General features: G+C 42.9%; 1 protein-coding gene across 10 annotated transcripts in view; it reads right to left on the bottom strand.

The window, feature by feature from the left end:
- LOC134213605 (AP-1 complex subunit gamma-1) overlaps positions 1–20267 on the bottom strand; it is an 89412-nt gene extending 69145 nt beyond the window's left edge. For 2 of the 10 annotated variants that reach the window (XM_062692817.1, XM_062692827.1), the window contains exons 1-2: positions 19868–20266; positions 11474–11868 (exon numbers count right to left, since the gene is read on the bottom strand). In XM_062692817.1, coding sequence (XP_062548801.1) covers positions 11474–11493 — 20 coding nt within the window. In that variant the 5' untranslated portion in view covers positions 11494–11868; positions 19868–20266. The other 8 variants (XM_062692826.1, XM_062692818.1, XM_062692819.1 and 5 more) reach the window with 8 other exon arrangements.
- Positions 20268–27287: the final 7020 nt, after the last annotated feature.

The following is a 27287-nucleotide window of genomic DNA, read 5'->3' as shown; positions in this document are numbered from 1 at the left end:
ATGATGCAATGAGTTTGTTCAAATGGATGGCGTCAGTAGCAATCAAATGGAACTCCTCACAAGATTTTGATTTGTTGTTGAGGTTAAATGACGACCACCAACGCAGACTTCCACCACCAATTCGATGATTTTCCTTTGAAAATGCTACCAGAGCGCCTTCATGCTGCTGTGTTCGCTCGCTCTGCGTAAAATCGTGTTCAACCGCTCTCTGCGAAATCTCGATCAAAATGGATCGCGCGCGCTGGAAAGCAGCTTTCTTGAATTCAATAAATTAAGCCCGTTAGCTCTGCCCCTTTGTGATCTGATATAGGTGTAAATATAATGTGCACTCATAACGATTAACGAAGGGGCGGGGCGGGGCTAATTGAATTACTTCATTAGATATAAGAAAGCTGCTTATCGACGCGCGCGAGCCATTTCGATCGGGATTCCGCCGACAACGAACCGTTCGGAGGATGACAAATTCTAAGAATCCTATGAAATTTTCTCGCAAGATTCTGAATTTGGTTATGAGATGTTGTTTATCTAAGATGCGTATTGTTGCGAGGAATGACAACAGAAATTTGACTCAAGACGAAGTTTCTTCATATTACAAAACATTATCTTTCGGCATCTGTATGTCCGAGTGACGTTCACCGATGGGTGGTTGCTGTAGATCAGTGATCCCCAAAGTGCGGCCCGCGGGCCGCATGCGGCCCTCGAAGCGTTTTCCTGCGGCCCGCGAAGGTTTTCAGAATATACACTACATGTGGCCCATTGACAAATATCACATCCAGGAAAAGCTTTCATAGTGTCCAGTTTTTCGTTGTACTCGGGCTGGGCATATACACTTAATTTTTTTTCCGGGATCTCAGCAATTTGTTCAACTTTTACCGGGATTCACACAGCCGAGCCCCAGCAAACATGTTTTTCGCCGAGAAATCGGTCGAAGTTGCTTTAAATCAGCAATTAATTTGCCGAAACCCAGCTAACAAACCTCATTTTCGACGAGAGATCAATTTTTTTTATTTTGCTGGGCACACGGCTGTGCGGATTTTGCCGCGCTGCGGAAATAAAAACTGAGTGTGTATGTCTTGTTCACATTATTTTGATGTTCAAGAAACATCTAAACCAAGAATCTTTTTATCATCAAGATTAAATAAATTTCTCACTGCATACATGATATGTAGGCTAACGGCAACATACTTTGATGGTAGTTTTGGCGCTTTAACCAAGATGAATATATAACGTTCTTAGGTAAAAATAATGTTGTCATACATTGCACCCTAATATGAATTCTTTCATTTTTCAAAATAAGTTAAGTTGTGGCAAAATTCGATTGAAAATTTCTTGATTTATAATTCCTGAAAATGCGTTATGTTAACGTACTTCACACTAAGAATAATTGTTCTTATTTTCTGAATTTGTTAGTTTGAGATATTCAAACGGGTTTACATTTGCAGTGTCCGACGTTTCGGCCCGTTATTGAGTCTTTTTCCTGATGACCATTTTCCGTGAAAAAAGATCAAATAAACGAGTCGACACGTCAGGCAATGCAGGTTTAATCCCGTTTGAATATCTCAGATCGAAAAAGTCAGAAAATAAGTACTGCTGGTAAGTTCACCTGGCTTCAATAACACGATTCAGATATGCTGGCGTTATTTGCAACGACTTTCATTGAACAATAATCCACGAGGATAAAAAAAACTGTTAAAATCGGTCGACAGATGTTTATTTGGTAAACTAGTTTTGCCAACTAAGCCAAGTAAATTTTGTTGCGAAAGTAAAATTTCACGCTAAGTCCGCTATCGCAGAAGTGTGTAATAATATGAACTAAAACTCAGCTACGCTGTAGTATGTAATGCCCTTACAAGTATGTTTTTAAACAGATTTTTTTATTACTTTGTATTATACTTCAAAATTCAATTCGAAATGATAAACAAATATTGCAAATATACCGCGGCCCGCTTCAACAGTTTAAAATTGCTGTGTGGCCCTCGATAGTAAGCAGGCTGGGGACCACTGCTGTAGATAGTCTCCACTGAGGTGGCGTCTTCATTGATTTAATACAAAAGCCACCATTTTATACAAGAAAAGGTTGATCCGACTATCCGAAATAAACTTTCTTCAAAGTGCAAAACCCAATCGTAAATAGCGAATTTGATAGCGCGTCGGAGGGAGATGATGCAGTAAATTTTAATGGAAGGAATCGCTAACAGCAATCAACCTACCACGCCAAACCCGATGCCACCGAAACATTCCATTTTCGCAATTAACTCTTTCTTTTCATAAAATGTTGGTCCTGAGAAGAACCAATTTCTCGTTTCCCAATGCTACTTTCCAACTAGCTGACACCACAATTTGTAATAAATTTTCAGCATCGGCACTGGCGGTGCGGGATCGCCACAGTGCTATTTTTATGGTCAACCCTTTCTTCATATGAAATGCTGATTCGTTGAGGTTGAATGATCTGCAGCAACACATCGAGCCCCACCACCAATGCGATGGATTTCCTTTGATAATGTTATTAGCGCCTCCGTGATGTTGTGTCCGCTCCGCAGCGATCGCTTTGATGCGTCTGCTCTGCGTGAAACATTGTTCAAACTGAGGATTAGATCCAAACCAGCAAGTGATTGATTTTTGATGTCTGTGCTAGTGATGCATGTACCTGATTGGTTGGTTGACCTATTTCTAAGCTTTCAATCAATTATCGGTAATAAATAGTTAAAAATTAGTATTTTCAAATAAATACGAAGAAGCGTTGACTCATCCTTGATCCAATGGTCCAAAAAAATTGAAAATCCATCGAAAAACGGCTTAGATATTAAAGTTTAAAGTCTATCATATTTTCGTGACGGTCCCCGATTTTCGCAATCGTAAAGTGTACCCCAATATAGAAAACAAAGACGTAGTCCTACGTCAAAATGTATTTTTATCATAACTCCGTTTGCGCACACACAAACACGCACACATACGCATAGACACACACACACACACACACACACACACACACACACACACACACACACACACACACACACACACACACACACACACACACACACACACACACACACACACACACACACACACACACACACACACACACACACACACACACACACACACACACACACACACACACACACACACACACACACACACACACACACACACACACACACACACACACACACACACACACACACACACACACACACACACACACACACACACACACACACACACACACACACACACACACACACACACACACACACACACACACACACACACACACACACACACACACAAGGTCGAATCGACTCGCAAAAGGGCGCCGCGTACAAGAAGTTGGCGGAGGAAGTCCTAGGCGAGACGGTCAAAGTGAGGACACTCACGACGGAGGTGAATCTAAGGGTTAAAGACCTGGACGAGATCACCGAAGTCGAAGAGCTCGTCACCGGCACTGCGGCGACAGTGTGAAGTGGAGACGTCCACCGCAGCCGTTCGGCTACAGAAAGGTCCGGTATGGACGCAGGTAGCATTGGTTCGAAGGGGGGTTCGAAGTGCCCGGCGTTTAAGCGTGCTGCAAAATCACAGTGCAGGTAACGCAGCTAAACCTGAACCACTGTGATGCAGCCAGCAACTGCTGTGTCAGACAGTTGCTGAATGGGGGACGGATATCGCCATCATTGCGGATCCTTACCGAGTATCCGCCAGGAACGGTAATTGGGTCACCGATGGGTCTAAAATGACGGTGATATAATGGACAACGGGGAAATACCCAGTCCAAGAGTTGGTGTTTTCGACACACAAGAGCTTCGTCATTGCCAAAGTCAACGGGGTCTTCTTCTGCAGCTGCTATGCGCCTCCTCAATGGTCGATCGAGCAGTTCGGTCGTATGCTGGATTGTTTGACGGCTAACTTGATGGGGCGTAGGCCGGTGGTGATAGCGGGGGACTTCAACGCTTGGGCCGTGGAATGGGGAAGCCGTTCCACGAATCAACGGGGGCAGATCGTGTTGGAATCACTGGGTGGTTTAATCCCCGGAAATAGGCAATTAACTTTGATTAAACTGAACCTGAGTTGCGTGCTCTTGCCTACGCAATGCAGTCGGGTCTGAGCTTGACGACCAACTGGCACATAGCTTACACAACCTCACTTGATCAGTACAGTTGCTGATGAAGAATGTGTATAGCCCCCAGACATTCTAAATACTCACGCTCCTCTAATGTGGACGTGTACTATACACATGTGGAAGTATTGGCTTGAGAAATGGATTGCGAGTGATTTGACTATGCGTCCAATTTGGAAATCTCGAGCTCGTTCAGTAGCCGTTAGGTTGCGAAGGCCGACGGAGGTCCTTCGTTGCTTAGTTGGTTAAAGCACCAGTCTAGCGTACAGTAGGATCATAGGTTCGAGTCCCATCGAAGGGAAGTGGTTACCTCCAATACATTTTCCAAATCAATATCTTCCACATAACGTACATATTCACATATGAGTTTTCATAACATTGTAAATTAACGTCCATGTCGGGTGGTTTAATCCCCGGAAATAGGCAATTAACTTTGATTGAACTGATCACTGGCCATGTTGGAAGTAACGGGGCCGAGTCGATTATCGACGTTACGTTCTGGAGACCTGGCCAAACGAGTAGTTCGAACTGGAGGATAGATGATGGCTACACTCACAGCGACCACCTGGCGGTTCGCTACAGTATCGACTATACGACCAGCATTCAGCGGACGGAAGAAGGGGCGAGGCCTAGCCCTCGTATGTGGAAGACATCGTACTTCGACGACGAAGTGTTTAAGGAAGCGCTCCGACGCGAGCACAATACTCTCGGTCTGAATGGCGAGCAGCTGGTAACAGTACTCCCTAGTAATGGGAGTCCACCGGCTTACTGGTGGACTCAAGCAATTGCGAAAATGCACCGCGCCTGCCTACGGGCACGGAGGCGGATGCAGCCAGCACACACAGAAGAGGAGCGTATTGAACGACGGGTGGCGTTCGTGGCTGCTAGAGCCGCTCTGAAGACTGATATTAGATCAAGCAAAAAAGTCTGCTTCGAGGGCCTGTGTCAAAGTGCCAACGCGAATCCATGGGGCGACGCCTATAGGGTCGTAATGGCGAAGACACGTGGGGCGATGGCCCCTACAGAGCGGTCTCCAGAGATGCTGGAGAGGATCATCGCGGGGCTATTCCCACGTCACGACCCAAGTCACTGGCCTCACTTTGTGAAGCTGCCAGGGGCCAGGGTGGCCGACGAGGGAAGAGTAACTGTGGTGGAACTTGCGGGGATTGCACAGTTCCTTAGTGTAGGTAAGGCGCCAGGACCGGATGGTACTTCGAACCTGACCATCAAAGCGGCCATTGCTGTTCAGATCTGTCATGCAGAGATGCCTGGACGAGGGAGTCTTCCCTGAAGCATGGAAGAACTTGGTCCTATTGCCAAAGGCGGGAAAACCACCGGGGATCCGTCGGCATATAGACCAATATGCCTGCTTGATACGGTGGGGAAGGTGCTCGAGAAGATCATCACGCTATCTTGTCGGTTACCATATCCGCGGAGATAGCTATCCAGCGTAAGAGAAGGGGAGCTCGCTATTGTGCAGTAGTGACTCTCGACGTGAGGAATGCATTCAATAGTGCCAGTTGGGCAGCTATTGCAGATGCGCTCCTGCGTCTTGGAATTCACGAGTACCTGTACAAGATTCTCGGAAGCTACTTCCAGAATCGAGTACTGGTATAGGACACGGAGGCGGGTCGGAAGTGCGTTGACATAACCTCAGGGGTTCCGCAAGGTTCCATACTGGGTCCGGTGTTATGGAACGTCATGTACGACGGTGTCTTGAGGTTGAAGTTCCCGATGGGCGCGGTAATCGTCGGCTTCGCTATCGCTTCGCTTCGTCGGCTATTACGCTGGAGGTCTACGGCGAATCGATCGAAGAGGTGGAGCTGACTGCCCACTCGATCGCAATTGTGGAGGAGTGGATGAGTTCCAGGAAGTTAGAACTGGCTCACCACAAGACTGAGGTGGTTGTTGTTAACAACCGAAAGTTGGAGCAACAAGCGGTGATAAGGGCAGGCAACTGCGCGGTCACCTCTGAACGCTCCATCAAACTCTTGGGATAATGATCGACGATAAGCTCACCTTTGGTAGCCACGTCAATTACGCCAGCAAGCGTTCCTCCACAGCTATAGTGGCATTGTCCCGGATGATGTCCAATAGCTCTGCGGTTCATGCCATCAAGCGCAAGCTTCTGGCTAGTGTCGTTCTGTCCATACTGAGGTACGGGGGCCAGCTTGGGGCTCGGCCCTGCGTATTAACTGCTACAGAACGAAGTTAGAAAGTACCGTGTCGCACGATGCACTTTGCGTCATCACCGGTATGATGCCTATTGACAACGTTATCGGTGAAGGCATAGATTGCTTCGAAATGCGCGGCACGAGAGGCTTCCGTAGGACTGTCAGGTTGGCCTCAATGGTCAAATGGCAGCGTGCGTGGGACAGTTCCACTAAAGGTAGATGGACACATAGGTTGATACCGGAGATAGGAACGTGGGTCAAGAGGCGCCATGGGGTAATCACTTTCCACCTGACCCAGGTCCTTACAGGCCATGGTTGCTTCAGACAGTATCTACACCGCAGGTTTAGAGGTAACGGCAGAACAGGTGATGTTCGTGTGCCCACGTTTTCGTACAATGCGTGACCACATGCTTGCCACATGTGGTCTGGACACTACCCCGGACAACCTAGTCCGGATGATGTGTAAAGATGGCTGGAACGCCGTTTTATCGGCTATCGTCCAAATCGTCTCGGAGCTACACAGAAGGTGGCGCGTGGACTCGAGGAATGGCTAGTTCAGGCGCAAATAAGAGGTGGTCCAAGGGTTCGGAGTCGGCTTCATGGGTCATACATACCGATGCCCTGTGGTTGAACTCGATCCTTTTATCGAACAAGTGGCCGCGCGAAGAACAACATGGTATTGTCGCTTCGCGGCGTCGATCAAGGCTGGGGCAGGCGTAGGCTACGCATCGGCAAGTCCCTCTGTGTGTTGGCGAATTGGCCGGATCGCAGAGAGGGGGGCACGCGGCATCATCATTCTTGATACCAGCCGTGTAGAGGGAAGCAGGCGCGAAGTCGACCCTTCCCACCTTCCGAGGGCATAGGGCGTGGTAAGGCCACATAGAAAGCCGGCAATGCGCTGGCACGATACCATGGTGTTCTTCTAAAAAAGCGAGTAAAGATGTTCAGTGCTGCAAGGACACGCAGCTAACCTCGAGGGAGCGTTGTGCACTGGCCCTCCTTTGAATTGGAGCATTACTTTCTGGTTGTGCCGAAGGGACGATGGGCTTGGCGGCAATGGAAAACGATTAGCGGGTCGGGGATGTAGTCCTGCCTCCCTCGTTTGCAGATGGAGGTGGTCCCTAATCCCGCACTTCCTGGATGTTCAACCCAGGATGTCTGTTGAGAAGATTCCCCCTCCATTACTTTGTATACAAGAAAGGCAAAAATGTCTTGCAGTATCTAAAACATTATCGAATAATGGTTTAAGAAACTCAGTTTATTCCAAGAAGAATTAGAAATTTCCCTTTGATTCCATATATAAATATCAGGATTTGGTTGATATTTGACAAAGTTTTTAAAATTGATTGTCCTTAAAAAGAAGAAATTTTCCTCAAAATTTGAAAATAACCGTCATTTTGAGCTGTATTTAAGAAACATGATGTTTCACAGAGTTTTCATACATTTAGTACTGTAGATATTAGTTACAATAGATTGTAAATCGGATGAAAATTGCTATAGTTATGATTATTTTGACGAAAGTCTAAACTTGATGGCCAAAAAATCACCTTGAAGGCTTTTCCGCGACCTCTAAACTTCAATATTTTGGCTTGAAACTCTTAGGCTACTTTTTTTTTGCCATAAAAAAGTGTTCAAGCACAAGAATTCCGGGTTTCAGGAAAAATCGAAAAATAAGCAGCACCCGTGGCATATATCTGAAATTGGCGATCTATCTGAAAACCATCAAATATCAACAATTTTAAGTATTGCTGGCTGAATAATATATTTTAGCATTTGTATAATATCATCATCCGTCATAATACATAATGAAATTATGGACTTCGTGGCAATTCCTATGTGCTACAAACGAATACCATTAAAAATCTTATTTTTCTTCAAGAGTTCGGACGAGCTCTTGAGAGCAATACTCAGAAGTGTGGAATAACTATCTTTCGAACTGTCCTGATTTTTATAATTTGAATCTGTTGGATGCAAATCTAACGTTCAACTCCCATTATCCATTATCCCTAAGGACTGGTCGTGTCGGCATTATTTTCGCATGTTGTGGTTTATCACACAAATAAATGAATTCTGCTTGGAGGAGTGAAAAAGGGAGATATTCTTTCTTTGAGCAATTAAAGGAATCTTGTAAATCTTCTTCTCAACAAACAGTAACTGTTTGTTAATAAACATAGCTTTGCATAAACAAATCTATCTGTTTGCCTTGCTTAAATAAGTCATTTTGTTTACTTGGCATTCTACAAACTTAAATTCTTCTATACATATTTGTGTTTGTGTTTATCTAAATACCTACTGATAACAAATAACGACAAAGGTCACGCAACTTGCTCGACTGTCGGATAGTTCCACGCTCGGTCTAAAGAATTCCCCAACTGTTCCGCAACAAGATGCCGGGCATTAGCTCGTTATCAGAAAGTGGATAACGAACTAACTCCATTAAATATTTACCCTACGCTGCTGGTGGCGCTTCCTATCTCGCTGAAATCCGGATCCCGCGGGGAATAGGGAAAGGGCTTCAAATCGGTAAGGTTCTCACCTCGTTCGAGGAACCACCGTAAACAGTTTTTATTTTCTTTTCGGTGTCATCGCATCGTAACGACCAGCGAAACTTTGTAGAAGCCTGAATTATTCATGTAAAAGTGTTTGTCTCTTTTCCGTAGCCTAGCCATTGATAACACCTCGGTTTCATGATGTTATCTTCACCAGCTATCATATCTCTCGAATGTTGTTTTGCTATCTGCATCAAATTTAATGTAAGTACGCCCATAATAATATGCGAGATACCAAGGATAGCTTTACAGTTGTAGCCGGAGTAAGTAAGCTATTTATTTTCTACACATTTTAGTAGTGGTTTTGTATCAACATAGTTCAAAACTCAGAGTCTTCCATAAACACAAATTGTTGAGCAAATTTTTACCTCTTTTTGTACAACTGGTAATACTGAACAAATAAACTCAGATTCATTCATCTGTCGCGTCGGTGATGTCGAATTTCTGGCTTCAATGTACATCTAATATTCAAAACCGAGGGCATCGACGCCGTCTTCAGATGAAACAATAGACGATACAAAACGAACGAGATGAAGTTACCGAACGACATATAGGGGAACTGTTCCGTTTTCAATCTCACTGTACATACATATTCATCTCATCGCGAAACAAAGAAATACGGCACCAATTTCGTCGCTTCTTTTTTGTTAACATGCGTGCTCACTGCTGGAAAAATCACAAAAATAATAAACAAATCAAATACCTTTTCATTGCTTTGTTTTTCGTAGGACCAATATCGGAGCTATGAGATAAAATCCAGGAGCCGTAACCCTATACAGAACATGGAAATTCTTATAATGCAATGATTAGTATTTTGGTTTAGTAGTATTATGGCACTTGGCTTTCCAGGATTCCTATCAAAAAACTGATTTTGAACTGAACATACAGCCTTTCGGTAGGTACATATGGGTAAACGAGAAAGGTACTGCGATTGTTGAGTTTGTTTTATTTCAAAATGAGAATCTCACGTGCAACCATGTTGTCATTCAGCCATCAGGTGAGAGTGTAGTCTATTGTTATCTTATCTCGTATCCAATTTAGAGTTTTATTTTGCAAAGAATATGTCTGCACAAGCACATAGTCAATGTTAGTACATATTAGAATTAGTATATTTTCCCACAGAGATGGCAGAATATTATTCAGATGGCATCGCAGACAGAATGCGAATTTGCAGAATCTCCTCTTTGTTATGCGCAACATATGCAAATAAGGTCGAGTGCCAAATTCAATACTGAAGTATGCCTTCCCAATTGACAGTTCACCAACGTCGTTCCACTATAGTATATGCCCGGAAGGGTCAACATGAATAATACCCCTGTCATAAGACGAGTTTGAACAATCCCATTGAATTCCACCACTTAATTGTATCCTGACAGATACGTATTTCGACCTCAACAGTAAGGCCGTCTTCAGTGTCTTGTACTTGACTCGACTACAAGACACTGAAGACGGCCTTACTGTTGAGGTCGAAATACGTATCTGTCAGGATACAATTAAGTGGTGGAATTCAATGGGATTGTTCAAACTCGTCTTATGACAGGTGAAAACATTCCACTAAAAAGCTCAAAATAATTTTCTTATCATGAATAATACATTTCGACATTCCTTCCCTTCAGTTCCCATCTGGATCTTGAATAGTAGGAAGAGATTAGATTCGCTGTAAACTATAAAATAAGATGTAAATCGTCTGTCGTAAACGCAGTTCTTCTTCTTCACTAGCATTGCATTCCCCAACTGGGAGCTCGTCGCTTCGTAGCATAATGATGCGCATTTCTCGTGTTGCCAAGACATGAGAAATGTACAACAAACTTTCAACTCGATTTTTTCCTAAAGCAATCGGGATTCAGATGAGATCTTTCAGTGGATGCTTTATAGCAAAGACAGACCCACAGTTCAAGGATTCAATTAATTATTGAACGTCCCAACCGACGGCTGCCTGGATCAACGGCCGCAGTTGATAGTCATTAGTTGTTAGCCATCTCTGCATGGCTGTCCGCCGGTCGTGAATTTATTCATCGATACTACTACAGTACGACTGGTGTGGTTTCGCCCTAAATAGATTCATAAAACGAATCACAAATCCGAAAGGACACCGCACAGAAAGGATTATGCCACTTCGATTCGTTTTCCGCAATTCATAGCCGGCAGATGGCTACCGATATGTATATGTGCTTTTTGGTCTGTTTTCAATACTCGCTTGGTTGATTATCATATTGTCTTTTTTCATGGGCCTAGGTAACCTAGTCATTGTAGTATAATCTGTATACATAATATAAAACGTTTGTTTAAACACAACTTCGTCTTATCAAGGACTACAATAAAATTCAATCAAATTTCGCTAGAAGTTCAAATTACGGAACGTCTTTTACTTCCACCGAATACGCTCGGATCGCCTCACACAATTCAATAAACTAAATGAAAAACAAACCAATTGACACCATTAGAAACGATATAAATTTCATCCTCTTTCCTGCACCCAACCGTACTTTCTGCCGATGGTGGTGTCAGAACTTTGAGAACCCTTCTGTTAGAAATGCCAGCAGCTATACCGAACGTAGTAGAAATTGATAACGAACCCCAAAAAGGGAAACGAAACCAATCGAATTGTGGACTGCACCAAAGGCGACACTTACCCATGATCGGAGGCATTCATCTTTCGTTGCGATGCTCGATATTCTCGATGTGCTCCCTAGATGTGTTCCGTTCTCCTACGCCTTTGTCAACCTATAAACCGACTATCTTCGTTCGCAATTTTGTCACTTAAATCTTCCGTTGCCACTAAACCGCAATCAACACTCTCCCCCCACGCACATGCACGAAAACGACAAATTCAATCAACCGGATTGACAATCAGGAACCGCACTCTGTGTAAATAGGTATTCAATAAACTCTTCTTCGTGATCGATTTGGACTTCCTCTGCTTCATACGTTGCAATCGATCGATTTTGAGGCAGCAATTTGTGACTTATCACACCGCACAATAGCCGCGACGTTAACCCTGAAGCCACTGGTGGTTGGCTAATAAATTCTGTAATCAACGAAACATGACGAAGGCATTCATTAGCGCACAATGCATGAAACGATAATTCGCGGTCGAACTGTGTTGTAGTGTCACTTTAGATAGATCATCTTTTTCATAATATTAGGCAACATAGGTACGCGGAAATCAATCAAACGGAACGAGGCTTTAAGCATCAGAAGAAAAGAAAGTGGTACACTTATTGCAGTTGCTTGGATAAAAACAACGTGGCCCCTAAAAGTCTAAGGGAAGATCCATTAATTACGTAACGCAAAAATTGTTCATTTTTAGCCCCCCTCCCCCCTATGACACACTTTTTGTATGAAACATCTGAATTTTTTTATGACTCGTCACACTTCGCTCAATCCCCCTCACCCTCTAAGCGTTACGTAATTTGTGGACGCTCCCTATATTTTAAAGTAGGTACATCACGGAGGAAGGAAATTTGAGAAACGTAACAATCAAAAAATTTCAGATGTTTAGTTGATAAGGGAGAGGGCTTCAACTAAGGATGTTTTCGATCATTTATCAATTTGGTGTCGATCGTTGCCCATCATTTTCAAGCCAGGGGCCAATTGCTGGCGGGCTAGAAAATATTCGGCACATAACTTTTGAAATATTTTCAAACAAATCATTGTTTTTTTTTTCATTTTCTAGAAAAAAAAACTTAACAGAATTTTATTGCGTTTCAACAATCTTTTTCGTTTATTTTGTTTCCGTCGTTGCATTAGAGATCTATTTAAAATAGCGGTTCTCAACCTTTTTCTTCAGAGGTACCTCTTCGTGTGTTTGTATTCATTGAGGTACCCCCTATTTTAATAACCGTAACTCACAAGATTATCTCATATAGTACTTTCGAACCTATTGAAATTAGACTTTTGACCCTTTTGAAAGTAGGCTTTTAAGCCTTTTGAAAGAATAATTCCGAGCCCCTCAAAAGGGAGTTTCCGAGGCTTTCAAAAGGAGGCGTCCAAGCCACATGAAAGGGATTATTCGAGCCTCTTGAAAGGAGGCTTTGAGGATGTTGGAATGACGTTGCTGAGCCGTTTGAAAGTTGACTTCTTGAAAGAAGAATTCCGAGCCACTCGAAAAGAAAATTCCGAGCCACTTGAAAGGGGGCTTCCGAGCATCTTGAAACTGGGCTTCCGACCCCTTTGAAAAGCGGCTTCCAGGCCACTCGTGATGGTTGGCTAAAAGGATTCCGAGCCCCTCGAATGGAGGATTCTAAGCCCCTTAAAAGGGGGCTTCCGAGCCTCATGAAAAAGGGTCTTTCCAGCCTCTTAAAATGAGGCTTTGGGCATCTTAAAATGACATTTCTGAGCCTTTTCAATGTAGGCTCTAAGCTTCTCGAATGAAGAATTCCGAGCCCCTCCAAAGGAAGTTTTCGAGCCACTTGAAAAGGAGATTCCGAGCCCTTGAAAGTGAGCTTCTGAGCCTCTTGAAAGAAAGCTGCCGACCCTTTCATAAAGAGGCTTTCGAACCACTTAAAAGGGGGCTGACTGAAAGAAGAATTCCGAGCCCCTTCGAAAGGTGGTTTTCAGCCGTTGCTAACCCTTTTGAATATAGGCTTCCAAGCTTCTCGAACGAAGAAACCCGAGCCCGTTGATTGGGTTTCCGAGCCACTTGAAAGTGGGCTTCCGAGCCTCTTTAAAGGGGGCTTCTGGGTCTTTTGAAAGAGGGCATCTGAGCCTCTTGAATGAGGGCTTCCTATCTGTTTTGAAAGGGGGCTTTCGAACTACTTCAAAGGGGGCTGACTGAAAGAAGAATTCGCTTTTCGAGTCTCTTGAAAGGAGGCATTGAGCATCTTAAAATGACGTTGCTCAGCCTTAGGCTTCCAAGCTTCTCCAAGGAAGAATCCCGAGCCCTTCGAAAGGAAGTTTCCGAACCACTTGAAAGGGGGTTTCCGAGTCTCTTGAAAGTGGGCTTCTGAGCCCCTTGAAAAAGGGGCTTCTGAGCCTCCTGAATCTGGTTTTCCGACCATTTTGGACAGGGACGGGAACGGTTGACATTTCTTTTTATCATTCAATCAGCCACGAAGTAAAAGAAAAACAAAAACACGGCAGCCGCTGCAGCAGCCACGACCAAGCAATTAATGTTTCTGTACGCTCATTTCACGACGTATGACCGTTTTTGGTGGTAAATGATTATTTCTTTACTCCTTTCTCATTTTAGAGACTAGAACTAATGAATTAGTACCAACGGCTAGCATTCTTTCTAGGCTTTGCGCCACAGGCAATTAAACTCGATTCTGTTCTGTTTGCGCTGCGCACGAACCGAAACAAGAAATCTGCTGACTGCACCGACGGCTCGACTCTCACGCAGCAGCAGGCAGGAACATACAAATAGTTTGCCTCATCGGTAAAAAAAATGTCACAATGAGGCGTACATTTTTTTAGAAAACTGTTTCGGTTTGTGCGGTGCGTGAAATTTGACCGGATAAAATGTAAACATTCGCATAATCACAGTGTTTTACTGTACATTTCCCAACACTGAATTTTGGAAATAGGCCTCCGAACCACTTGTGGGGATTGGCTGAAAGAATTTGAAGCCCATCTAAATTTTTAAATTAGAATTATGATTCGTCCGCCATTACGCAATTTCGTCCGAGGTACCCCCTGGGGAACGTTATAGACGGAAGCGGAGACAGCAGACCCGCCTTTTGACGTAGGACTTACGTCTTTCTTTACTATACTGGGTGTCATTTAGATTTGAAGAAATCGAGAGCGTTACGCTGGAAGGGAAGATTTTGAACGTTACTAGCGCCTTTATCTTTCGATGGATTTTTAAGATTTATATATCAATCGGCTCGGACACTCTCCACCATTTTTCCTATCTCATTGAAACTTGAGATTATTAACGATAAGCTATTGAAAATTTCAATTCTTGTCAAAGCCAGTAAAAATTTCATATGTAACCAAGCCCGTGCATTCCTAACACGGACATCAGAATGCATTGCCACGTGCCTTCGGATCCACCGGAAGATTTTTTTGTGTATAAAAGAAACTGTGCCTCCCGTGTGCGAGTCATTTGAGTTTGTGACAGAAGTGCGAACGGACGTGCTTTTTGGTTGCGCATGTTTTTCTCGTTCGTTTGCGTGCTTACGTACACAGCATGCAGTCCCCCGCGCGGAGAGCTGCCGGTGGCTCTGCGAGTATGCATGAAAGAAGAGGACGCATTTTTTTGTCATTCTATGTTTGATGATGGTCGGATGCAGTGGTGTCGGTCGCGATCGATGCAATCACCCATCGTATCGCTCGGAGTTCACGGCTAAAGGCCGATGATGGCTGAGGCTGCGGTGGCAGCGGTGATGTATGAAGAAGAATAAAATTAGCCAAGAGATATTTGGTCTGTTCATCCAGGGAAAGTCATTGGTTTCATAATCCACATCATCCCGGGATGGGAATGAGTCATGACATATGACTGACCATATGTTAAGTTGTGGTTGGTACTAAACCACACGTACTTTCAAACAGGGTTTGAAAATTTAAATAATAGAATTTTTAAACTTTAAATACTATTATCAATAAGAAATCTATATATGCTCTACATTTGCTTGAGTGAATCAGGACTGAATAGTTAGAAACAAAGCAATTCTGATAATGTATTCAATATTTATTTTTATTTCCAAAAGTTTTGAATAAACAAATTGCTAATAATTGTACACAGCATGGAAGTTGTAATTTCCAATATCAATACCTATAATCAAACCCCATAGATTCAAAAGTTAAGCCTAAATACATTACGTTTATGCAAGTCCTACGTCTTCTCGCGGTTATGTTTAAACATTACCCATTGCTCATTTTTCAGGAGAAGAAACGCCGCCTGGAAGAAGCGGAGTGCGAGGAGATGGAACAGCTGTGCCGTTCTCAAGATACACGCAAGTTCTATCAGAAGCTCAACGCATCCCGCAAAGGCTTCGTGCCGCGAGCCGTAATGTGCCGGGATAAGGATGGGAGCTTCTTGACGGACGAACGTGTGGTGATCGAAAGGTGGAAGCAGCACTACGAGGAACATCTGAATGGCGCTGAGAGTGCAGGCAGTGAAAGTCAAGGCAGCGGAGGAGATGACTACGTCAGTTCAGCGGACGATGGAAGCCAACCAGTCCCCACCTTGAGGGAAGTTAAAAATGCCATTCAACCGCTAAAGACCAATAAAGCAGCTGGTAAGGATGGTATCGGAGCTGAGCTCATCAAGATGGGCCCGGAAAAGCTGGCCACTTGCCTGCACAAACTGATAGTCAGAATCTGGGAAACCGAACAGCTACCGGAGGAGTGGAAGGAAGGGGTTATATGCCTCATCTACAAGAAAGGCAACAAACTGGAGTGTGAGAACTTTCGAGCGATCACCATCCTTAATGCCGCCTACAAAGTGATATCCCAGATCATCTTCCGTCGTCTGTCACCATTAGTGAACGAGTTCGTGGGAAGTTATCAAGCCGGCTTCGTTGACGGCCGCTCGACAACGGACCAGATCTTTACTGTACGACAAATCCTTCAAAATGCCGTGAATACCAGGTCCCAACGCACCATCTGTTCATTGATTTCAAGGCGGTATACGACAGTATAGACAGCGTAGAGCTATGGAAAATTATGGACGAGAACAGCTTCCTGGGAAGCTTACCAGACTGATCAAAGCAACGGTGGATGGTGTGCAAAACTGTGTGAAGATTTCGGGCGAACACTCCAGTTCGTTCGAATCGCGCCGGGGACTAAGACAAGGTGATGGACTTTCGTGCCTGTTGTTCAACATTGCGCTAGAAGGTGTCATGCGGAGAGCCGGGTGTAACAGCCGGGGTACGATTTTCAACAGATCCAGTCAATTTATTTGCTTCGCGGATCACATGGACATTGTCGGCCGAACATTTGCAAAGGTGGCAGAACTGTACACCCGCCTGAAACGTGAAGCAACAAAAGTTGGACTGGTGTGAATGCGTCAAAGACAAAGTACATGCTTATGGGCGGAACCGAGCGCGACAGGGCCCGCCTGGGAAGCAGTGTTACGATAGACGGGGATACCTTCGAGGTGGTCGAGGAATTTCGTCTACCTCGGATCCTTGCTAACGGCTGACAACAACGTTAGTCGTGAAATACCAAGGCGCATCATCTGTGAAAGTCGGGCCTACTACGGGTTCCAGAAGAAACTGCGGTCAAAAAAGATTCGCCACCGCACCAAATGTGTCATGTACAAGACGCTAATAAGACCGGTTGTCCTCTACAGACATGAAACATGGACAATGCTCGAGGAGCACTTGCAAGCACTCGGAGTATTCGTGAGACGGGTGCTTAGGACCATCTTTGGCGGTGTGCAAGAAGACGGTGTGTGTCGGCGAATAATGAACCACGAGCTCGCTTAGCTCCCAGCGAACCCAGTATCCAGAAGGTAGCTAAAGCTGGAAGGGTACGATGGGAAGGGCATGTTGCAAGAATGCCGGACAGCAACCCCGCAAAGATGGTGTTCGCTTCCGATCCGGCAGGTACGAGACGGCGTGGAGCGCAGCGAGCGAGGTGGGTAGACCAGGTGCAAAACGACTTGGCGAGCTTGGGGCTCATTCGAGGATGGAGAGATGCGGCCTCGAACCGTGTATTGTGGCGTCCAATTGTTGATTCAGTGTTATCTGTTTAGATGTAAACTAAATAAATGAAAATGAATGAGGTTCCACCCGCTTCCCGAGCAGGAGAAATTGGCTAGCCCTGCATAAGAGTTAAAATACCAAAGTGATAATACCAAAAATTAATATGCACAATACTTGAGCCATAACATACTCTGTTATTAAATTATATTTCAATACCAAATGCATAACCAATTATCATTCGTTTGGTATTGAAATACCTAAGCATGTTATACCTTATGTATTCTGCATATAAGTTTTTGGTATTATTTTTTGGTATTTTACCTCTTATGCAAGGCTACTTCATACCAATTTCTGTTATTAAGGTCGTCGCTCCTGCTCGGGTTGCCCAGATGGTTACTGTGCTACACTTATCCGCAATCCAACTGTTGTTTACACAGGGATACGGTACGGGTTGGAGAGCAAAGTAACATCAGTCTTTATCTCACGAACCGACTGTTGCAGCAGCTCTTGTGCTGCTTAGCAGTGATTAAGATTTTTTAACTGAGTTACTTGCATCCCCGAGCCCGTCTGTAGACCTGAAAGGCCTGCCCACCGGATGTGAGTTTGTTGCCTACGCCAGGAGCACAGACACCTCGGTGCGGACTGGCAGATGTGAACTCCACAACTCCGGCATAGTCTATTCCGATCAGAATCTTTACAGTAATACTACTTGTGACCCACGGCCGGATTTTGCTGAAAGGGGGCCCCGAGGCCGACAGCTTCTGGGGCCCCAAAATGTACAAAAAAGGTTGGTTTTGGTACATGAGATTTGTGGGGGCCCGGGGCCACGACCTGCACTTAGGGCAGATCTTCCTTTAGATAAACTTTAGCAATCCTCTTGGGTGTAGGCATTGGTTTTCATCGTTCTGTAGAGCCGTCAATCTGCCCGACCTTTTCCCGCCGAACCCCAGTACCCTACCTTTTCTGATGTTTTGGGATTGAGGCTGCTCCAGTGACGGTTCGTCTGCGGATTTTCGCAGTTTGACATTCTGCCAGCTGCTTCTCTTCAGTAAGGAGTCGGATTTTTAATTCTGCCTCCTTTCTGGCGTCCGCCGCTGCCAATTTCTTCTTCTCAGTAGGCGTGTTCTGCCTCTTTACTAGCCTCCAGTAGGGACTTCCTTTCCTGTTTTGTCTGTACGACTAGGTCGTAGAGGATCAACACGGCCTGTCTGAAATCCGTGCTGTAATTACTGCAGTTGTCTAGGAAGGACATGATCAGCTCTGCTTGTTAATCTCATCGATAAGCTCTGCTTTTGTTGCCCAAGGGGCCTATGCCACTGACTTGGTCACTAATCAGTTAACTTGACAGGCAATTGGTTCTGGAGATCGTTCAGAACGTGGGGATGCTTGGTTTGGCAGTCACCACTCTGTAGGGGAGATTGAAATCACGTGATCCCCTCAAAACGTTCTTTAAAATAATGGTAGTATTATTATATACCAACTTAACCAAACCTCCTATTTTCAATAATATGAACGGTATTAACTATTTCAGATACCCAAAAAATGTGATGTGGTCAACTGGCTTTAACGTACCCAAATAAAGACACAGCAAACGCAGAATCACCAGACTGATCGAAACCAATACATCCATATGATCAACTATCGAAAACCATTAAAGCTTTTACCTGCTCATTGTTTACTTTCACCATACTTCTAAAGAAACATATTCCCTGCATCGAAGGTGCTTCCCGACCAAATCTATTAAAGCTAGACAGAACGACACTAAAGGTCGAAACAACTCAACTTGACGTCATCCATTGGCTTCCATCTGCTGGTGTAACTTTTCGCCCCATTCGATTCAATCGAAGTTGGTCGTCACCGACCACAATCTGTCCATCAAACTGACCGCCGCCTGTCTATCACATGCTGAACCCGACACCAAGCCGGGAGCCAAACATCGCTTTTCAATGTGTACCACTTCCTTCCTTTCTTCCTCTGCGCCCCAGACGGTTCCGGATTTGATTTCTCCGTATGACACACTCTGACTGGCTATCCTCCACTTGTTTATGAACACTGCCCACAACCAGCACCACTACTGCTGTGAAAATACGTCTACTCATAACTGGTTTCTGATTTCTTCTTTGCTTCCAGCTTTCGGGTTTTTTCCGATGAATGATGTCCCGTCATTACCCCTTTTCCTCCGGAAGCGCAACTTCCAGCGTCTTCAATATTGCGTTATTCTTTCCTCTTACAATGAACCATCCAGCGAATTCTTCCACCACTCTTCCTGCTTCCCAAGGGGTCGATTAGAGGTTCCTGCTTACTTGTGTCACACTTTTCTGTGCCACCTCTTCAAAATCGAAAACCCTCTTTTTCACCTTCGTCCCACTCTGCGGAGCGCCCCTCACGCATACAATCTTGATCCACTACCGAACCTTCGTAGCAGCAAACACTCACACAATCTTCCTTCCCCGCAGCCACAAAAGAAAGCACTCCAAAAGAAGCAGCACTAGCAGCCAGCTCCAACTTATAGTCCGAAGAGAAAAAATAACTTCCGGAATTTCCTCCACACGACACTTTCCGCGTAGTTTTCCGCCACGTCACGCTCCGACGAGTCCCGAACCGCACTACACCCAAATTCTCAAGAACCGTGCTGAAGACAGCGGACCCACTTTTCTTGCACGACTGCTTCTTCCGAAAGCAACCCGAATCGCACTCTCTGATGGTACAGCACAGCACTTCTGGATTCGATTCCTCCTGTACACGAACGGATGACGGCGGACTCGATCTCGACGGGACGAAAAATCACTTTCAAATGCGAAAAAATCATCAGCCAACAGCCAAGCGAGAGTCGCGAAGACGCAAATGACATCTCACTCGCGGAAATTGACAGAGATGAACCCGCAGGGGTGGGTGATTTTTAAAAGGCCTTTTCACGAGACGTTTTAAGGGTCTGTTCAAATATTACGTAACGCAATAGGGGGTGGGGGGTTATTTAATTTTTGTTACGATTTGTTACACAAAATATGGGGTCTGCACTGCCAAAAATATCTATATAAGATATATGTGTGGCCGTTATAAATTTTTGCAATAGCTCCACCCTAATATACACTGCCAAAAATATCTATATAAAATATATGTGTCGCCGTTATAAATTTTTGCAATAGCTCCACCCTAATATAATCGATATAGAACCACACATAAATTAAATAATTGCTAATACGAGACTACACATAAAGTTTATTTGGATATATATTTTATAAGTAGTTAGCGTGGAGAATGGTTATGTGTGCGCTGATAAGCCCCAAACGCAATACAACGGAACGGCGACGGAAACGGAAAATTTGACAGTTAGCCCATATATTTTCTGTCAAATTTGCCGTTTCCGTCGCCGTTCCGTTGTATTGCGTTTGGGGCTATATTCATCATAAGTTAAATCTATGGATTTTTGCCAATAAATATGTGTGGATTTTTAGTAGTGTAATCGATATAGAGCCACACATAAATTAAATAATTGCTAATTCGAGACCACACATAAAATTTATTCCGATATATATTTTATTAGTAGTTCGCGTGGAGAACGGTCATGTGTGCGCTGATATACATCATAAGTTAAATCTATGGATTTTTGCCAATAAATATGTGTGGATTTTTAGTAGTGTGGGGGTCTCTCGAAGTTTTGTTTCGACAATAGAGAAAATAATTAATATTTTTTTTTTTGAAAAATATTTGTTATCTTTAAAATAGCATGAAGTAGAAACATTTAAATTTTTGTATCGTGCTTCAAGTTGTACCAAAGGTTTAATTTTTTTTTCAAAAAACAGCATTTGTTACGCGTTACGCATAGGGGTAGGGGTACTTCTGAAAAGTGTTACAGAGTGCTACGAGGGGGTGGGGGGTTCTAGGAAATAACGTTTTTCGCGTTACGTAATATTTGAACAGGCTCTAATTCTGTGCTCGAACATGACTTTGCGTATAATGGCATTTTCAGATTTCGTTATCTAAAGTCCAACAATGCATTATCACTAAAATAAAAGTGCAATACAAATGAACAAAGTTCCATGCATAAGCTAGACTACTTCAACTTGCCAATATCAAACAAATTGTTTATTCGACAAAACTTTTCGTAAAATCTTTTTCATTACAATCGCAATACCTTTCAATCCGCAACAATAACAATGTTTATTTGGCTCAGATTCTGACAGCTCTCAATGCTCGATTGGCTCAAGATGGCCGCTTTCGCATATCTCTGAATGTAGGATCCCTAACCAGGACTTAGTCTCCGGCGAAGCTTCCGGTAAAATTGTTTAGTCATTTTATTCGCACGTAGTTGTCCTTTGCGATTGATTTCATGCGGAATACAAAGAATATCCCTGAAATATTCGGATCACAGCAGTTTTAATAGAAAAATATGAATTTTAATTTTCCCCTCATCGACTTTTCTTCTAACACCTTGTAAACAAGCTCTGTGAACTGTCAAAATAAGTGAGGTTAAGTTAGAGTTTGCATTGGTCTATTAAACTGAAATTAAACTTAAAAGTGACATTTCAATAATGAATTATTGGCAGTGGCAGATTTTCTACCCGCCGCTGTCACATCCAGGCGCTATAGTATATGCGCAAAATAGCCAGCAAGAGTTAACCGCCAGAAATGTGTATGGCGAAAGTCATCTAACGCGGGTTTTCTCAAAATAAGAAACTTTTCATGAAAAACTATTTGGTACCGATTATATAGGAAGGTGTCCGCTACCATGCCTACCAAATATTTTTTTGATAAAAGTGCTTAATTTTGAGAAAACGAACCTTCGATGCCTTTCGCCACACTGATTTCAGAAAGATAACTCCTAGTGTGCCGCTGTAAGCACGTTCAAAGCAGGCGATTTATTATCGAATAACCCTGCTCGCAGAGCAAGATTACTTTTGACAGATATCGAATCATTTTGCATCGATGTCTTATTGGAATTGCTGGGTAGCACCAGCCATTCTTATGATTGGGTTATTTGCTAATTTTCGAAATGTCACTTTTAAGTTGAATTCTCCAAATGAGACAGACCCTAAATGAATCTTACTTACAGCGGAACACTAGGAGTTCAATAACTTTCTGGAATCAGTATGACGAAAGGCATCTAAGGTTTGATTTCTCGAAATGAATCACATACAGTGGTTGGTTTCCTATCCGCCGCTGACGTATCCAGGCGTTAAGCCCCAAACGCAATACAACGGAGCGGCGACGGAAACGGAAAATTTGACAGTTAGCCCATATATTTTCTGTCAAATTTGCCGTTTCCGTCGCCGTTCCGTTGTATTGCGTTTGGGGCTTTAACGTATATGTAAAAACCACCTGAAGTTTGTATGGCGAAAGACATCTAACGCAGATTTTCTCAACAGCAGGAACTCACGAAAATATATTTGATATTTCAAATTCAATCCAAATCCATTCCTAACCCAATCCAAATTTAACCCAAATCTAATCCAAATCCAAATCCAACTCAAATCTAATCTAAATCCAATCCGAATCCAAATTCAATCCAAATCCAATCTAAATCCAAATTTATTCCAAATGCAATCCAAATCCAAATGCAATTCAAATTCAAATCCAATCCAAATACAATCCACATAAGAGATGGGCAAACGCTCACGAGTCGTTCATTTGAACCGGTTGAAAACCGTGAGAAAGAGCGAACGAATCAAAACTCTATAATTTTGAGCCGCGGCTCTCAAATAAACAGTCGCTGTTAAAACGAATCAATGGCTAAAAAATAACGATCGCTGATTCCTTCGTTCAGTCGTCCACTTTTGGTGTTCAAGAGCATCTATTCTCTCAGTTTGGGATCCTGATGCTGATCTAATGAATTATTGGCAATGGCTGGTTTTCTACCTATAGTATATGCGCGAAATAGCCAGCATGAGTTAACCACCTGAAGTTTGTATGGCGAAAGACATCTAACGCGGGTTTTCTCAACCGTAGGAACTTTTCACGAAAAACTATTTGATACCGGTTATGTAGGAAGGTGTCTGCTGCTACGCCTACCAAATATTTTTTCGATTAAGGTGCTTATTTTCGAGATATTAAACATTAGATGCCTTTCGCCATACTGATTTTCAAAAGTTAACTCCTTGTGTGCCGCTGTAAGCACGCTCAAAGCAGGCGATTCATTGTTTGACATCTGTAACTGTAGCTCGAAAACATTAACGTGCAAGTAAGATTGGTAATTTTTGTAGATACAATGCTTTAAAAGCTTTTTTGTAGGTAAAAGAAGCATTACAACTTGAGTAAATTTTCCGGATTTACAAGATATCCTAAACAGTTTGCTTTTATGCTTCATTTGCAAAAAACTACCAAATTTTGTAATGAGTCAACGAACCGCTTAAATGAGTCGACTCATTGAAGTAAACGTGGCTCAGAGCCGCTCACTTAATTGAACCATTTCGCCCATCCCTAGCAAATCCAATACAAATTCAATCCAAATCTAATCCAAATCCAATCCAAATGCAATACAAATCCAAATTCAATCTAAATCCAATCCTAGTCCAAATCGAATCCAAATCCAATCTAAATATATTCCAAATCCAATCCCAATCCAAATCCAATCCAATCCAAATCCATTCCAAATCCATCCAATCCAATCCATCCAAAATCCAATCCAAATCTTATTCGAATCCAATCCAAATTCAATCCAAATCCAATCTAAATCCAATCCAATTCCAATGACGAGATATGAAGTTATTTTTTTATGATTTGTTCAATTCAACGCAAACCCATTTTAATCCAATTTCTAAAGATAAATTCATTTAGTACCTGGTGGATCACAAAGAATAAGGGGTTCTGTCAGGTGGATCACTTATCCTAAAAATTAGGGAACTTCTGATCTAAACAACATTAAAGGAAATGGCAACTCACCGAATCTCACATCTCTGGAGGTCGAGCTCATGATCTTTAGATCAATAGCCCTTAACTCTTCAGACGTCCAGTTGGATTTCACCTTTCAACTTTCAGATACAGTAGACGTTCGATAACTGCAAGTCATTTAACTGCAATGCTTTTTAACTGCAATTCGATAGTTGCAACAGTGTTGCAGTTATCGGACCGTTAAACTTCAAACTGATGTCAAACGCAATGACAGCTGCATTGCGCTGCACATTTAGATGCACTTTTATTGCATCTGACGTCGATTGACAACCGTTTGACGTCTAGAATGCGTTGCAGTTATCTAACGGCATTCGTTAACTGAAAAGTAAACATTTTGCAGTTATCGAACGGCTGTTGTGGACAAACTTCAAAATTAAATCCACGATGTTTCAATTATGCATTTCTCAATGAAGCTTTTTTCATAAAATTTGCTTCATGGCTTACCATTTTTTTTTTACCATTTTCACTTATCATATGAATGGCTTACCATTTTCTTTTGCCATATATTCTATGGCTTACCTTGATTTTTTGCCATTTTGTTTATAGGTACATAGGCTTATCATTCTTTTTTTGCCTTATTTCGCTTATTTTCATCAATCGCCTAAAAAATATTACCTTTTAGGAGAGCAACAACTGCATCATTGTCGTAGCCAAACGATTTGTCTTCCTTCTCCGTGGAAAACAGGCTTTGAACACCGATAAAGAATCAGCGTCCTTCCGCCTCAAGAAACGAACACTGAATGCTCCTTATTTATATTCTGTCACCCTTCGAACAATCTAGAATTTCTTGTCAGCCTACTGCGATTGAATTTCAAATTTCTTTTTATTAGCTTCTTAGTATACTGGCATTTCAAATACGATTCATTTCAAATTTGTTATCTTTTTTTTCATTATTGTCATTTGAAAATATTTTAGTTTATTTATTTATTTTTATTACGAAATAAGAAATACATTTACTTTATCTAGAGTCCTATAAGAAGAGTAACGTCATGTGCCACGTTTGACAGGTCTCCTGCTCGTTTGGAACGCGCATTTGTATGGAACTGACAGACGATTCTGTTCCAATGAATTATTGGCAGTTGCTGATTTTCTACCCGCCGCAGCCACATCCAGGCGCTATAGTATATGCACAAAATAGCCAGCAAGAGTTAACTGCCAGAAATTTGTATGGCGAAAGACATCTAACGCTGGTTTTCTCAAAATTAGGAACTTTTCATGAAAAACTATTTGGTACCGGTTGAGGGATGGTGTCCGCTACTACGCCTACCAAATATTTTTTCGATTAAAGTGCTTAATTTTGAGAAATCGAACCTTAGATGCCTTTCGCCATACTGATTTCAGAGAGTTAACTCCTAGTGTGCCGCTGTAAGCACGCTCAAAGCAGTCGATTCATTCTGACACTTGACGACACTGTTATTATAGTCACTGTAACTTTATCTATAGGCGAATTTGAGTAAAGCTCATCGATCATTTCGACATCTGGTGGTCGTCACAAGAACCACGAAAAAAGTGTCGTTGGCCAAAAAAGTGCATTGGCAGCATATGGAGGGAGTTCGATTTTCGCGTGTTCTGGTTAATTCATCCATTTAAATGAAAGCTGAAATAGTCGCAAATTGGAAGAAAATTTTGTTTGCTTTGGGATGAGCTTCCATCCGGAGGTTGCTTGCCAAGATAGTGCGGTGGAGGCACTGCAAGAGATGTGCTATTTAATCGGAAAAATCATATGCAAGCACCCACCGGATGGAAGCTCATCCCAAAGAAAACAAAATTTTCTTCCAATGAATTATTGGCAGTGGCTGATTTTCTACCCGCCGCAGCCACATCCAGGCGTTATAGTATATGCAGAAAATTGCCAGCAAGAGTTAACCGCCAGAAATTTGTATGGCGAAAGACATCTAACGCTGGTTTTCTCAAAATTAGGAACTTTTCATGAAAAACTATTTGGTACCGGTTATGAGGGATGGTGTCCGCTACTACGCCTACCAAATATTTTTTCGATTAAAGTGCTTAATTTTGAGAAATCGAACCTTAGATGCCTTCCGCCATACTGATTTCAGAAAGTTAACTCCTAGTGTGCCGCTGTAAGCACGCTCAAAGCAGTCGATTCATTTGCGACATTTCTATTATTTTGCGCATATACTATAGCGCCTGGATGTAACAGCGGCGGGTGGAAAATCAGCCACTGCTAATAATGAATCGACTGCTTTGAGCGTGCTTACAGCGGCACACTAGGAGTTAACTTTCTGAAATCAGTATGGCGAAAGGCATCTAAGGTTCGATTTCTCAAAATTAAGCACTTTAATCGAAAAAATATTTGGTAGGCGTAGTAGCGGACACCATCCCTCATAACCAGTACCAAATAGTTTTTCATTAAAAGTTCCTAATTTTGAGAAAACCAGCGTTAGATGTCTTTCGCCATACAAATTTCTGGCGGTTAACTCTTGCTGGCTATTTTGTTCATATACTATAGCGCCTGGATGTGGCTGCGGCGAGTAGAAAATCAGCCACTGTCGATAATGAATTATTGGCAGTGGCTGATTTTCTACTCGCCGCAGCCACATCCAGGCGCTATAGTATATGCACAAAATAGCCAGCAAGAGTTAACCGCCAGAAATTTGTATGGCGAAAGACATCTAACGCTGGTTTTCTCAAAATTAGGAACTTTTCATGAAAAACTATTTGGTACCGGTTATGAGGGATGGTGTCTGCTACTACGCCTACCAAATATTTTTTCGATTAAAGTGCTTAATTTTGAGAAATCGAACCTTAGATGCCTTTCGCCATACTGATTTCAGAAAGTTAACTCCTAGTGTGCCGCTGTAAGCACGCTCAAAGCAGTCGATTCATTCATTCATTTATTCCCTAGTGTGCCGCTGTAAGCACGCTCAAAGCAGGCGATTCATTGCATCCGATGATATTCACACCCCTGCGGGTTCAAAAATTGTAAACAAAAACTGCAAACAAAAAA

The sequence above is a fragment of the Armigeres subalbatus genome, chromosome 2 (assembly GCF_024139115.2).
Source record: "Armigeres subalbatus isolate Guangzhou_Male chromosome 2, GZ_Asu_2, whole genome shotgun sequence".
Taxonomy (NCBI): domain Eukaryota; kingdom Metazoa; phylum Arthropoda; class Insecta; order Diptera; family Culicidae; genus Armigeres; species Armigeres subalbatus.
Note: the sequence above shows the minus strand (reverse complement) of the source record. Positions and strands in the feature narration are given on the sequence as shown.